The sequence below is a fragment of the Typopeltis vanoorti genome, chromosome 10 (assembly GCF_054136105.1).
Source record: "Typopeltis vanoorti isolate ZY-2024b chromosome 10, IOZ_Tvanoo_1.0, whole genome shotgun sequence".
In the NCBI taxonomy this organism is placed as follows: domain Eukaryota; kingdom Metazoa; phylum Arthropoda; class Arachnida; order Uropygi; family Thelyphonidae; genus Typopeltis; species Typopeltis vanoorti.
The window spans coordinates 68496001-68511802 of record NC_143558.1 but is presented as its reverse complement, the minus strand read 5'-3'; the positions used below and the strand labels follow the sequence as shown (position 1 = coordinate 68511802).

Below are 15802 nucleotides of genomic sequence, written 5' to 3'. Positions count from 1 at the left end.
AATGTTACATCTGCCAAGTTATTCATCATCACATACCATCATGTCTATTTGTGATTTGAGCCAATACAAGATATAGGCAGGCCAAGTCCCAAACTGCCAGTCCATTCTTATTCATTCAGCATCCAAGTGGATATCTAATAACATGCAGCATAGAAGGTGAAGGACTGACTATTAGGTCAGAAGCCCTAATTGGTTCTCAATTTAGGGATTTCTCACAGTTATCAAGCTGTGACTCTTTAGCAATATGACCAACTATAGAACTAAATTAAATTAACAAAAGATCATGGCTTTGCATAAACAGTAGTTCAAAGGCTGGACACTATGTAATTTGTTATATACAGGTGTTTAAAATAAATTTCTTATTTTAAAGTTACAATATTTTATTATTAAAATATTACAATATTCTTATTTTAAAGTTACAATATTTTGTTAAATATTGTATTTCATACAATATTTAGCAAAATACAAGTTTAATTATACAAAAATATAGTGTATATAAATTTCAATTATCATATATACCCCCCCACCCCAATTCAGAACAGCCCTTCAACTTCTCCAGTCTCAAGATTTAGATCTATGTCATAAATGGAGGGTCTTGTAGACAAGCCAGGCATTGTACTCATCTGTAAAGTAAAATCAAAGAATTATTATTAAAAATAAACTTCATATTTTATATTTCTTTGACCAAAAAGTGAAGGAAATGCCATCTGTTAATATAACATCCCTTCAATAGAGTGATCCACAGCTTGTGTTTGCATTTAGTATAGAGGGGTCTAAATATAAATAAATATTAAATGTTTTTAAATATGGAAATGCATAACCAGAGTAAAAATTATGTGCCAAAAACTAGCAGAGTGTATCTGATACATTTACAGATAAGAATGTTTCATCAAAATAAAAGCACTTATCTGGTCTGGCAGTGGCAAGAAAAACCAGTGATAATAATAACAAAAAAATTCTGTTCAAAACATGAAACTCTGAGACAGTAAATTCTGATGATTGGATACTATTTAACTACTTGAGAATATAATAAATTTTAATAATAATAATAATAATAATAATAATAATATATATATATATATATATATATATTTAATGTCAAATAATACTTTATCTGTCTAATAAATTATATACGTATTCATACAATTTATATAATACTCATATTTATATAATACATACAGGGTGTTCGGGATAAATTTGACATATTTATAATTAATTATATTTTTCCGTAAGTTACATGTATTAACACACACTTCTCTTCATTTAAAAGTTTGGACCCTTCTTCATTCATATACAAGATGTCAGAAAGGATGGATAGCTGGAACCCACCTGAATCATGGAAGAGAATAACTTGTATCATGATGATTCGTGCCCGCCATCAAAATAAGGATATTACGACTGCTGCCCAATGCTCCCTGAATACAGTAAAAACAATCAGGCATGAACTAGAGACTTGCAATGGTGACTACGAGGATGTAGCAAGAAGAAAGATCCCTAGCAGACGATCTGATTGCGTTCGTACAGCAGAATTCCTCGCAAATCTGCAGGAACAGGTGTTGAAGAACCCTGGCATTGGAATTCGGGCTTTGTTCGTGGAGTTGCTAACTGTAGTCAAGCCCTGGATAACAAGGGTAGCCAATGGTAGGCCGTATGTATGGCAGCAGGATTCGGCCCCTTGCCACACCTCTGGGAAAAGTCAAAAATGGTTGTCTGAAAATTTCTACGACTTCACCAGTCCAAATGTTTGGCCTCCAAACTCCCCAGACCTTAACCCCATGGATTATTTTGTATGGGGCGCAGTTGAAAAAGACACCAATCGCACTTCCAGTAATACAAAAGCCCAGTTAATGGATAAAATTAAAACAGTTTTTGCGGCCCTTCCCAGGGAGACTGTAGCATCAGCTTGTTCGAGGTTCCGAAGCAGAATTGAAGCTGTGATCGATGCTAATGGTGGTTATTTTGAGTAAATCTTGTTGATAGTATTGTAATTAACTCTGCCTGTAATGTTTTTTTGTCAATTCATTAAATTTAATAGATACAAAGAAGATTTTCTTTTTCCTTACGAAACTGTCAAATTTATCCCGAACACCCTGTACAATTTAATATAATTACATACAGTTTAAGAGATAATACTACAATTTTTCACATGTGGTTCAATTCCGATTCCAATTTATCTCATACTTTGTAGAGTGTGCAAGTCATATAGCACAACAATTTGTGTGTTATTAGCAGTAATAACGATTTTCGTAATAGTTAACAATCAGTTATAGTTTAGTTACACAGGATAGATTACACAATTATCTATCTATCTATCTATATATATTTTTTTTCTGTGCCGAAAGGAAAATATCTTATTTAAATTGCATAGGTAATGATATTAACAATGTGTTTACATCTTTTTTCACATACACATTTACAATGATCCATTTAAATTTACAACGATTCACTTTTTATTAAATCGATTATAATATTTACTTGTTTCTTTGGGTGGCATTTCTGATTTCTTCCTCAAAGCTTTGCAGAGCTTATCTGAGGAAGATAATAGATGGTGGTGGTTTCATGGTTTTGTTTCTATATCCATCGCAAGCCAGGTGTTGATTTTACTGTTTGCAGGTAGATGCTTAGCAGACTACTACTGCTTGTGCACAGTTTAACTTTTTTGCAAGTGGGGTTGGATTTGGGTATGGTATGTTTGTGTCCTTGTAATTGTGTTTTTTGAGAGGGGTTTGCTATAGGTTTTGTGTGTGTGACTGAGAGAGAGAGAGAGGAATTTCTCTAACTTTCATTCTCGCTATAATATTTATATGGCGCCTGTCTCAGCTCCTTATAGGTCCCTAGGTTTCTGTCATCAAACAGCAGTTTGTTTATCATGTCAGGTGGCTTTTCCATAGTGATTATTGTACTTATATGTTATGTAGTTTGTTGACTGTGATCTTGTTATCTGGTATATTGTTCTGGTTACTCTGTAAGTTGAACTGAAGTAGTATTTTAACATAACTGTATAGTGGCATTAGTGTTTCACCTTAAATATTTTGTGTTCTGTTCATGCTGCCCGTATAAGTGTGGGTTGTTCCCAGAATATCAGTTTTACCATTTTATTTTGAAACCATTGTAAACTGTTAAGTTTGTAGTCAGCGCAGAATGCGTATGACGCGATTGCATATCTTAAAATGTTTTCACATAATGCTTTATAGATTAGAATTTTTGTTTGCATGTTGGGGCAATATCTTTCAATTGATATAGTTTGCTTGATATTATCCTGAGTTTGTTGTGTAGGTAGTTTATATGGCTATTCCAACTTTGATCAGCATTGAAGTGAAGTCAGAGATAGTGTGCTGTTTTCACCTGTGTGATGGTTGCGGCTTTAGGATCGGCACTTTGTGTATAGGAGGATGGATGTCGCATAGTGAGATATTTGGTTTCTATGGGTAGGGTTTGGGGGTTTTTGAATATCATTAGCTGTTTTTCCAGGGTTTATATATATGCCGTTTTCGGTTAGCCAGTTAGTGATTTGATTAATGTCGTGTAAGCGATGTTTGCATTGTTGTGAATGGATACTATGGCCGTGTCGTCTGCATACTGGAAGATTTTTACTTTTTAGGGGAAAATGGCTTATGTTGTGTGTGTGTGTGTGTGTTAAATAGAATGGGAGACAGGACAGCTCCTTGCAGTATTCCACAGGTTACTGGCACCTCTTTGCTGTACACTGATCCTATAGTGTGATGTGCTTCCTGTTTTTCATGTGTGCTTTAAACCACTGGATTAGGTGACCTCCGATTCTGATACGTGTTGGTTTCGTTAACAAGGTTTTGTGTGTTAGTGTGTCAAACGCTTTTTGTTAGGTCAATGAAAATGACTAATGCTATTCTGTTTTTATCCAATGCAGCGTTTATTAGGTCTGTGAAATCTTCCAGGAGTGCTGCTGTTCCTTGAAAACCATATTGTGTTGTGGTTATGATTTGAAATTTTTCAACATATGTGGAGATTTTGCAATGCACAATGTGCTTCATGATTTGGTTGATTACAGACAATGTGGTGATGGGTCTGTAATTACTTATGTTTCTTTTTCCATGTTTATGTATGGATGTGATTAATGCAGTCTTTAGTGTTTCAGGTATGTGTCCCATTTCGAAGATTTTATTTAAGTTTTAGTATAACTGGACATAGGTTGGTTGAGTGTTTCTTGATATCTTTTGGTCTGATTCCATCTATTCCTGGTCCTTTGTTAGGGTTAATTTGTTGAATTGTAAGTGATAGTTCTTTTGTTACTGTGGGGAACCACATTGACTGGGTTGCTCGTGGACCTAGTGGAGAATGTTTCTTTGTGTGAGGAAAGGTTGTTTCTTGTAATTTTTGGACAGAGTTCACAAAGAGCTGATTAAAGTTGTTTGCCAACTGTATGAGGGTTTTTGGGTCGCAAGCAAAGCTGTGTTTTATTGTTTCTGAGGCAGTGGTTCTGTGTGTATTGTCCAGCATTTCATTAATCAGGTGCCAGGTTTCCTTTATATCATTCTGAGCTGTTGTCAATTTGTTTCTGTAGTAGTTTCTTTTTTGCCATTCTAATCTGTATTGTTAAGAGATTCCGTTTTCTTTTGTATTCAGCTTGTAAAACGATATTGTTTGGCAACTTCTTAAGTTGTTTCCATAGGGCATCTTTTCTTTGCATGTCTATTAATATGTTGTCTGTTATCCATGGATTCTGTTTAGTTTGGGAGCATATTTTTATTATTATTTTTTTTTTGCATTAGAGGGCAGACTGTCTGCAATGAGTTTTTTGAATGCATAGGGAGCTGATGTTAATAATAATAATAATAATATTTTGTAAGGTTGACTAAATGCTTAATGCATTATAGTCCAACTACAGCAGTGTTTCTCAAACTTCAGATATCCGCATACCCCTTCTTAAATTTTCATTATTACCAAGTACCCTCTTATCAAAATAATAATAATAATAAATAAATAAATAAATATTAATTAAAGTATATTTCATTGTAAATGTCTATTTTATTAGAATTTATATGTTCATGTAAACAAAAAATATGATTTATTTTTAATAGAACAAAATTTGGAATAGGTTCCTCTTCATTTCCCGTCCATGAAAATCCATATTTCAAGTAATTCATGCCATACTTATGAAGATTTTTCATCTGCTTCCTAGTTGGTTCTCTAGAGATTTCAGCTGACACACCCTTATCAATTTCATTTGATCCAGATAAAATATCAACATTTTCTTGTTTCTTACAGCTACTTGTATTTGCTATATTGCTCTCTTTTGTGCGTTTTATAAATCCAGTCTTTAACCAATGATCCATACTTAAGAATTTGAAAGCTAAAAAAATTACCGTATTTACTCGAATATAACTCACGCTTTTTCCCCAAAATTAAAGCTAAAAAATCGTGGTGCGAGATATATGCAGGGATTTTCGGAAACTAAAGTTTTCAGAAAAAAACTGAAAATGGTGTGAATTATCAAGAAGCTTCTATTTGCTATCTCTACTTTTGACATTGAGAACAGTTTCCTTGTGTGCATCGTCAAAGTCATCTACCCAAATAGGTTCATCTTCTTTCTCATTATTTCAAGCAGAAATTACCAGTAATTTACAAGACTTAAGATACCTAATGAACAATCTTTCACAAATGACTAATGAGAAGTAAAAGCAGAGCACAAAACAGATAGCAGTGGTAAGCCAGTAGAGATAGAACAGCTATGAAGAAGTGCATATGATTGGTGCGGTATTAACAAAAGATCGCCGCACGAACCAAAGACAAAGGCAAGTCAACAGTTGAGTTGAAATGCTAATGCTCTTCAACTGAATTCCATAATATCTGAAACACATTCACTATATATTTCTTAGCTTTAACATGTTCACGACGGGGTGATGTCAAGCAAAACCATATGTTGCCAGTGCAACATATGGTTTTGCTTGAGTCTATACAGCAGTTTCTGTTGGAGGAGGGGGGGGGAATGTGATTCATTAGCTAGTGCCATTTATATTCCCAGCTGTCTCTAATTGCACTTTTGTTGAGAAATATATTACACAGACTGCAAATGTCTCTATACTTTATTCAGTGATACAATAAAACTATTGTACTTGTTTTTTAGTGTCTTCAGTATATAGTGACGCTGTTGGGGAGGGGGTGTTGTTTACCGCAGGGAGCGAGTTACCATCGCCAGGAACATGAACGTTGTGGCGATAGTAACGCAATTTAATAACTCACAATTTGAGTAGGAGAATTCATACATAATATATAATTCATGGAGAAATATATATGTTTAAAATAATTATTTTTTCTTAATAATGATTCCATGCGTTAATGATGCATAGCCGAAAATTGCCACATACCCTCTGAAAACCTTTCGCGTACCACAGTTTGAGAAACACTGAACTACAGTATAGCACTTAATTTAAGGAATTTAGTATATTTAGATTTAAAGAAAAAATTATCTTTGTTTTTTTATATAAATACAGTAAATGACTTAATATCAGAAAGCAATATATCTAACTATTCCTATTAACCAAAATATGAATGTGGCCAACAGCATATAGATCTGTGGCCAGTCATCAATTTTTGCTGCTCTCTCTCTCTCTCTATCTCCCTCTTCTCTCCCTCTTCTTTCTATGACTTTTTTCGTTTTAACATTTCTTTTTTTATGTATTTTCTTTCTTTCTTTTTTTTTTGTTTTGAAAAGGTCCTTTTATTAGATCTGTCTATATATCCATATCATGCGTTCATATCGCTCCTGCCTTCTCCCACCTTTTATACGTTTATCCGCAAGGAAGGACTTAGTTTTTTATATAGATATATTCTCCAATCTGAGAGCTATTCGTTCATACTAGTCGTGTATGCGTAAGTGTAGTGATAAGTGATTTATGACAGTTTTTCTTCTCCTAGTATATGAGTTCCTATATATCTTCCACTTTGATGCCATAATTCCTTCTTTGCCACCTGCACTAGCTGCATTCCTCACCTGCGGCTATCGCCAGCGAAGGATTACCTACCATGGTAACTGCACATTCCTGTACCACTACTGACACAGAAATGCAAGAATTCCCCACAACTTCGGACCTGGAAGGAAGAGCAAAGGTCACAGGAGCTGCTGACACGGAAAACAGGTCAGCCAATTCCAAATCTTATGCTAATGTTGTATCAAACGAATATATCCTATCATCCCCCAAAACACCGATTTCACACACGAATGCCACATCAGTCAGCAGTAAACTGATTAAGGCAAAAATAACTACCACTGTTAGCAACGTCATTTCCTGAGAAAATGGAATTGTTATCTTCGCAACCAAAGAAAACATTGCACTAGAAGAGTATCTGACATCTATCGCCAAAACTGTACCTGCAAAAAATATTACTGATGCAACTAAATCTGGATAAGATTCAGCCCACCTGTTTAAAGAACCTGGATAAGAAGTGCAATTTGACTGTCATGTCCATTAGAGGGTGAGATAAACTCTCACGCTGAAGAGAAAGGTTAATCGGATTATCTCCCATTCGTAGCTGACTCAGTTGCCTATAACAAGAAATGGACTTTCTTGTTCCATGCTAGTGAACTGGATTTTAGTTATACAGGGTGTTCGGGATAAATTTGACATATTTATAATTAATTATATTTTTCCGTAAGTTACATGTATTAACACACACTTCTCTTCATTTAAAAGTTTGGACCCTTCTTCATTCATATACAAGATGTCAGAAAGGATGGATAGCTGGAACCCACCTGAATCATGGAAGAGAATAACTTGTATCATGATGATTCGTGCCCGCCATCAAAATAAGGATATTACGACTGCTGCCCAATGCTCCCTGAATACAGTAAAAACAATCAGGCATGAACTAGAGACTTGCAATGGTGACTACGAGGATGTAGCAAGAAGAAAGATCCCTAGCAGACGATTTGATTGCGTTCGTACAGCAGAATTCCTCGCAAATCTGCAGGAACAGGTGTTGAAGAACCCTGGCATTGGAATTCGGGCTTTGTTCGTGGAGTTGCTAACTGTAGTCAAGCCCTGGATAACAAGGGTAGCCAATGGTAGGCCGTATGTATGGCAGCAGGATTCGGCCCCTTGCCACACCTCTGGGAAAAGTCAAAAATGGTTGTCTGAAAATTTCTACGACTTCACCAGTCCAAATGTTTGGCCTCCAAACTCCCCAGACCTTAACCCCATGGATTATTTTTTTGTATGGGGCGCAGTTGAAAAAGATACCAATCGCACTTCCAGTAATACAAAAGCCCAGTTAATGGATAAAATTAAAACAGTTTTTGCGGCCCTTCCCAGGGAGACTGTAGCATCAGCTTGTTCGAGGTTCCGAAGCAGAATTGAAGCTGTGATCGATGCTAATGGTGGTTATTTTGAGTAAATCTTGTTGATAGTATTGTAATTAACTCTGCCTGTAATGTTTTTTTGTCAATTCATTAAATTTAATAGATACAAAGAAGATTTTCTTTTTCCTTACGAAACTGTCAAATTTATCCCGAACACCCTGTATATGATAGACTAAAAATAGAGAAATTATTTATATTTTTGTTTTCTCTTTTTATTGTACAATACAATTTTAATTTCTGGACAAAATAAAGGTCTTGCATAATTTCTTCACTTAACCAATTTAATTTTTTATTTTTTTGCGCTAATTTTTTTCTAATCGCTACTAGACAAAAGATTTTTCTTTGTTCTCGAAGAAATTAATTCACGATAATTATTTGGAATATTCTTTTAAAAAAAGAAAAGAAAACCGGCTGCCGACATTCCAGATTATATTAATTTTATTTTTGTACAAAACCATCGAAATCGAATAATACTTAACAGATTTCCTTTAGGACACGCTTGAGCAACTTTGCTTTATAGAGAATAACATGAAATTCTTTAATCATATTACTAATTTTTTTCTTCATGTTGTATAGTAATCTGTACTTTCACTTTCTTGGTTTCCTTGTATAATTGGTCATTACAAAATGAAATTAACAGTTATGATTTAAATTTATATTTTCTGCATAATTCAGATATTTTATTCTCCAATTTTTAAAGTAAGCTATACATTTGCCTATTTTTATCATTCAAAATATGTATATCAAATGTGAAATTTCATTTCCATATTTTTACAATAGAATTGAACTTTATTTCGCCTCTGATAGTTTAACCCCTCCCCCGTTGCATTACTATCACACACCCGAAAACTATTATGAAACATAGTACAGTTTTTATTTAATTCGTTATTTTTCTCTAGTAATTGTTCCACATAACTTTAATTTTTCGATACTGAAACTATGTGGTGATTATTATAAATTAGCAAATTATAAATCAGACAATATACATATTTCCTGATTATTATAAATCAGGAAATTATGTGATATTCGGATATAGGTGAAATTAATATTTAAAATCACTGTCATCCTTCAAATGCAATATCAGAATAAAGAAAGTGAAAAACCTGAAGTTTCGAAATACATTTCGAAAGCCCGCTCTCGAAATGTATTGGTCTACAGACTGGATTCTGAACACGCCAATGTTTCGTGATGTTATGACTGAAAAACAATTCAGTCTCATCATGAAGTATTTGCATTTTCAGAATAATGAGGAATACGATCAGGCAACACATCCTTGCCCAGTCCTCAACAGAATTTATGATTTTCTGATGAAAATCCGTCAAAAATGTAGATCACTCTACATTCCTGAGAGAGACTTGAGTATCGATGAAAGCCTTATGCCATTCAAAGGTGGACTGAAATGTAAGCAGTATATTCCCAAAAAGAAAGCGAAGTATGGAGTAAAATTTTTTATGCTTTGCGAATCGGAAAGTGGATATCTTTGGGATTTCAAACCTTATACGGGAAAGCAAACTGTAATCGAGCACGATAAATATTCGGATCTCCCCTTGTCGATGCATGCAGTAATACAGTTACTAGACCCTTTACTGGGGAAAGGTTACTGCATTATAATGGATAATTACTATATATGTGTCCTGAACTCGCTGATTTGCTTTTACAGCATCTTACAGATAGTTATGGTACTGTAAATGCAAAAAGGCGAGATATGTCTCCAGATCTGGCTTCAGGAAAGCTCTCGAAGGGGGAAATCCGAACTTATCAGCGAGGGAAAGTCTTTGCACTACATTGGAAAGACAAAAAAGATGTTTTTCTGCTATCTTCCCGGCACAATCCATCAGCAGAATCCGTGGAGAAGCATGGTTTGAAGAAAGAAAAACCCATTGCTGTGTGTGCATACAACGACACTATGGGTTGAGTCGACAGGTGCGATCAGCAGCTATCATTCTACTCTGTAATGAGGAAACAGCATAAAAAATATTACAAAAAAAGTGTTTGGACATGTTATTTGAATTTTGAAGTGTTTGGATTTTGTTATTTGGAACAGTTTCCTCCTGTACAAGAAAAAATGTTTGTCTACCATAACATATCTAGAATACAGAATAGAAATTGTGAAAGAATTGCTGCATGCACATGCACCTTCTTCAGTAAGCAGAAAAACAGGAAATCCTTCCAGACATCTGAGGTTGAACGCTGCTAACTCCAACCATTATCCCGAAAATCTACCACCAACAGCTAATAAAAAAAAAAACCTGCACGCAAATATTATGTATGTAATAAAAAAAATATCAGAAAGGAAACAAAAATCTGGTGCCCTGGTGCAAAACTGCTTTGTGTGTTTACCCTTGCTTCAAGGTGTTCCACGCTGTTCAAGAATTTTAAATTCTGAACAATATGAAATAAAAAATGTTTGTGTTCAAGGCCATCAAAACAGTCCTTTTCAGGACTACAAATATTGATAGAGGGATACCCAAATGCACTGTTTCTTTTTCATCTTGAAGGCTAATTTTTAAGTTCTTTTTATGACACAGAGAAACTGGAAAGAGTATTCCAGGTAAAGTATTTCATCAAAACAATAAAAAATAATGAAATAAAATCTACCCTATATATATATAAAATGATAAGCCTTTTTATGTCATGTTTATCAAAACGTTATGAAACTCAGGGGCTACCCTGAGTGTCGAGTCTTCAAAATTCGAGTCATCAGAATTCAGGGGCGGAACCCCCTTTCGAGTTATCACAATTGAAGGAGAACTGGTCTACCATACCGGAACATGGGGGGTTGGGCATAGCCCCCCTAGTTAATAAATGAAATATATAAATAATAATGGGAACATTTTCACCTTGCCAACACTCAACATTAATGTGATATGGGTTCCAAATTTCTTGTTTCGGAGATATATATATATATATATATATATATATATATTATATTTATATATATATATATATATAAAAAAATTATTCACGTATGATTCTAATCTCAGCAGACATAACATTTTCTTCTAGATTTGATATCTAAAGTCACTGAACCTTTGCTACTATTTTACACTAAAATGAATGGGTATGTTCCCCAAGTGATTTACGTTTGTAACAACTGTCTTGCGAACGATTTATGAAATAAATTATCTGAAATATCCACAGATTGCTTAGGTCTATACCCCCCCCCCAAAAAAAGAAGATTATGAAACGCATATGCACCTTTTCTTTGAAAATAATTCAAATCCTCTTTTTCAAGATAATTGTATGATTTAATTTCTAATTTTTGATAATAAAAGTGAAACTGATCATTATAAATTAAGCAATTATTTTAGCATAAATAATGTATAAGCATGTAAACAAAATATCAGTATTTCTGTTAGGATATAGGTAATCAACAATCGAAAAGGAAACAAGACATTCTTGACATATTCTGCACTACAGCCTGGGGCACTTTAGTGTTCTCCCCCTTTCTTCTCAATAACACTGAGAGTAATAAGCCTTCAACTTTTCCTCCAGCTAAGAGGATATTACCAAGTATTTAGAAGACGTAGATTATTTCAGAAATAGCTTCCAGCAGCAGCAGAAGAAGTAATATTTACATTTTTTTAAAAGAAAAACAAACACAAATAATACTACTGAACTTTCTTTTGTGTGGTATGCATATAAACAATTTTGCATGGTGAAAATATAGCATATTATTTCTAAAATTTCACATTTCAGCGGACAGTAGAACAGCTGGTTTTAGATTGCAAATAAATAGAACAGAATTAGAAGCTTCACAATACAATCTGATTGCCGTATATCTTTTGTCAAAATGGTAAAATGAAGTAATTGATTTTGAATGCTGTCTAGAAAAGCTTTCAAACCTGTATAGAAATTTAGAATAGTTATGCAATTCAGTTCCAGGAGAGAATAAGGAGGGGGGGAAGCATTAGAAAATTTTCAAAATGAGCAAAAATGTTTAATCATTCCGTATATGATATTTTTCACATTATATTTTCAACATATCTACGAGGTTATGCACTAGATATTATCGTAATATGCATAATACAAATAAATAAATAAATGACGAAGGCGAAGAATCACTGCTAAAATATCATTGGATATAAATTTTTGATACCAAAAAGACACAATCGGAAACCGAGTAAGGCAATTTAGCATTTTAACATTTTTTTTATTTTGTCTTTATGAATAACAAAAAATCGTTTCTAAATCTGAAATGTGATTATCCATATAATGCTATTTCGCTAGAAACGAAAGAAAAAGGACATATTTATTTCAATAAATATGTCCTTTTTCTCAAAATATTAAAAATATAAATATTTGACATAATATTTTCAAAGCAAACATTTGAAAATTTTAAAATTCGAAAAAAAATTATTCAATTATTATATGTAAAGTGAAAGAACAATCAGTGCAACTCCTCCGGTGCACTGATTTGTAGAATAAAATACACCAAATTTACTATCACTAAATAGATTCATTGCAAAAGCTGATCAGTGGTCATTTCAGGATTGATTTTTTTCGCATATGTGAAATTCGTTTCAATTTTTGGGAAGGACACAATAAATCATTTTAGAGGCAAGAAAGGTCAAATAACTTAGGACAGTAAATGAAATTCTAAGCAACACAATAGACGTAAAGACAGGGGGGGAGGGGACACAAAGATCACTCAGCAACACTTAATCCACTAATGGCTATAGAATAGCCGTAACGAGATTAACGGCGGAGGAAGGTAATGGCATGATAAAAGGTAGAATGCCGATGAAGTTTTGATCCATGAAAAAAGCTAGGGAGTGTTGAATATTTCATCCACACCGGCCGGTTGGGAGGTTAATGCACTTTCTAAACAACGACGCACTACACAACCTCCCAAAATTAATCAACACGGACATAAATGGATAACCTACACTTTCTACTTATCTTCCTCATCACAGTGCTTCTTCTGTCATGAAGATGGTCACATTAGGAAACAGTGTCCCTATATTACCAAGGATTCATCAACAAATATCCCAGCCCAGAATATGAAACCAGTTGAACAGAAGAACATTGTACGCAAAGAAAATCCAAGCATAGGAAAAAGTAAACCACAAATTCTCTCCCAATCATGAATTTCAGAACCAAGAAAATCCCGAACTGGAAAAGACGAGGTTCAGTCAACTAATGAGATCCAAAGCTCTGATAACGAAGTCTCACAGCACAAACAGCATGCAATCACGGATCCTCCCAATAGAGATAACTTGGATGAACAAATTAAAAGCAATCCCCGGACACAACAACCAGAATCACCAACCCAGCCTCCCACTAATTCAAAACCTCATCCAATAGAAGAAACTACTCAAAATGGCCTTCCATCACCTGCAGCCAGCCAAGGAGAAAGAGAGTTCCCAGACGATGATGAAACTGTACTCCCACAGGACGACTTAGAAGAGGAAGAAGCTGAGGGGGAACTTCCCCACATTGAGGGTCTCCTAACCATGAAGCAGCTATTATCCTTCATACAGAAAGTGCAAGGCTCCTCTCACAAATTAACTATAGCCCTTAACTACACCACAAGAATTCCGGAACCAATATCTCAACTTCAGGATCTACACTCAACATTAAAATGTAAAAAGGGCAGAGCAGAGGTTAACAGGAGTAAGCGAATCTACTACCTGATTAATGGGCTACAAACACAATATCAGGATTAATATTAGATTCAGCCTACAATTAAACTTTCATAAACATAATGTCTTTGAGCCTTTTTTCTCTCAATGCAAGAGGATGTGCCTCTGCTTTACGCAACAGAATAGTCCTTGACCAGGTACAAAAACATCATACAGATCTATTACTTCTGCAGGAAACAAATATAAACTCCTCTTCCAAATTATCTAGAAGATGGGCAGAGTAGCCTTATGACCTACATCACTCTGCAACCCAACAACATCATGGAGCAGGAGTCAGTTTAGGAGTACGTCATCAATCTCCCTACAAACTAAAAGTGATTGCTAATGTACCATAATATGCCTTGTATGCTCACATAAAAGTACCCAACCATAATACCCTGCATGTGTTCAATATCTACATATACCACAGCAGGATTCTATGGCATCACAAATCTTGGATTTCATTCAAAACCATCTTTCCAGCATTGACCAAGAACATATCATAATAGCTGGGGACTTTAATTGCACTCTTGATCAAGAAAAAGACAGACTTCAATGTACTGAACATCGAAGCTCATTAATAAACCAACTTCAAACACTTGTAAACAATAATGAACTCATAGACGTCTTTTGGCATCAACATCCAGATAAGAAGTCCTACACATGGAGATCAGCAATCACAGCAACTAACACACCACTCTACCAAGCACGACTGGACAGATACTACATTACTAAACACACTGTTTCTCTAGTTAGAAACATCTCAGATCATTGCTTCGTCAAGCTGCAACTTTTATTATCTTTGGAAGCATCCAAACCAGGAAGTGCCTATTGGATCGTCAACAATACCCTCCTGAAAGATCCAGATTATATAAAAAACACTCAAACGCTAATAACCAATCACACTCACTTGAAGAGGGATACAGAACCAATGAAAACATGGTGGCCCAACCTAAAATCGCAAATAAAATCCTTCACGCAGATCTACAGTCACCAGAAAAATCAAAAGAGGAACATTAGAATCCGACAACTTGAAGAACAGCTCAAGTATCTCCCAGAAGAAAGCCCTGAATATCATTCTGCCTTCCAAGCTATGTAAAGATAGGCAGAATTATCGGCAAAAGGTGCCCACTTAGATCGTGGCATACACAAATAAATCTTTCAGATGCCCCCACAAAATATTTTTTCTCTTTGGAAAAAAAATGCCAGGCAGCAGACTCCATCTCTGCTATCAGACTTCAAGATGACAGCATCACAGAAGATCCAAGTAAAATCACCTCTGAAATCCTACAATACTACAAGAATGCATACAGCACTGCTGGAACATCCCATCATGCCATTCAAGAAATACTGAAAGAAACAAAAAAAATCTCTGCAACAGATCGGAACCACTTAGAAAACAAAATCACGCTACATGAACTGAAAACCGCATGCACATCTTTGCTGAAGAACAAATCTCCTGGCTTTGATAGTCTCACATCAGAGTTTTTCCAAGTCTTCTGGAATCAACTTGGACCACTTCTCCTCAAAACACTGCAAGAAGCCTACATCAGTGGGCTCCCACAATCTATCACGACCTCAGTAGCACGATTGATGCCAAAGAAGGGAGACCACACGGATATCCGAAACCTGGCATCCAATCTCCCTAATTAATACCGATTGCAAAATCATTTCCAAAGTTATAGCAAACTGAATAAAGCCAACACTGCCTGAAGTTATTGGCCAACATCAAACGTACTCTGTCCTAGGAAGATCAATACATGATAACCTCCATTTAATAAGAGATCTCATCCACATCACAAACAGCTAACATGAAAACTTAGCACTTGTCAGCCTTGATCAG

At 35.0% G+C, this 15802-nt stretch overlaps 1 protein-coding gene across 1 annotated transcript in view; it reads right to left on the bottom strand.

Moving 5' to 3' along the window:
- Positions 1–448: 448 nt before the first annotated feature.
- The window catches only part of pug (pug C-1-tetrahydrofolate synthase, cytoplasmic), a 426201-nt gene continuing 410847 nt past the window's right edge, over positions 449–15802 (bottom strand). Inside the window, exon 26 of the mRNA XM_090399374.1 lies at positions 449–623. Coding sequence (XP_090255500.1) covers positions 534–623 — 90 coding nt within the window. The 3' untranslated portion in view covers positions 449–533. The remainder of the gene's footprint in view (positions 624–15802) is intronic.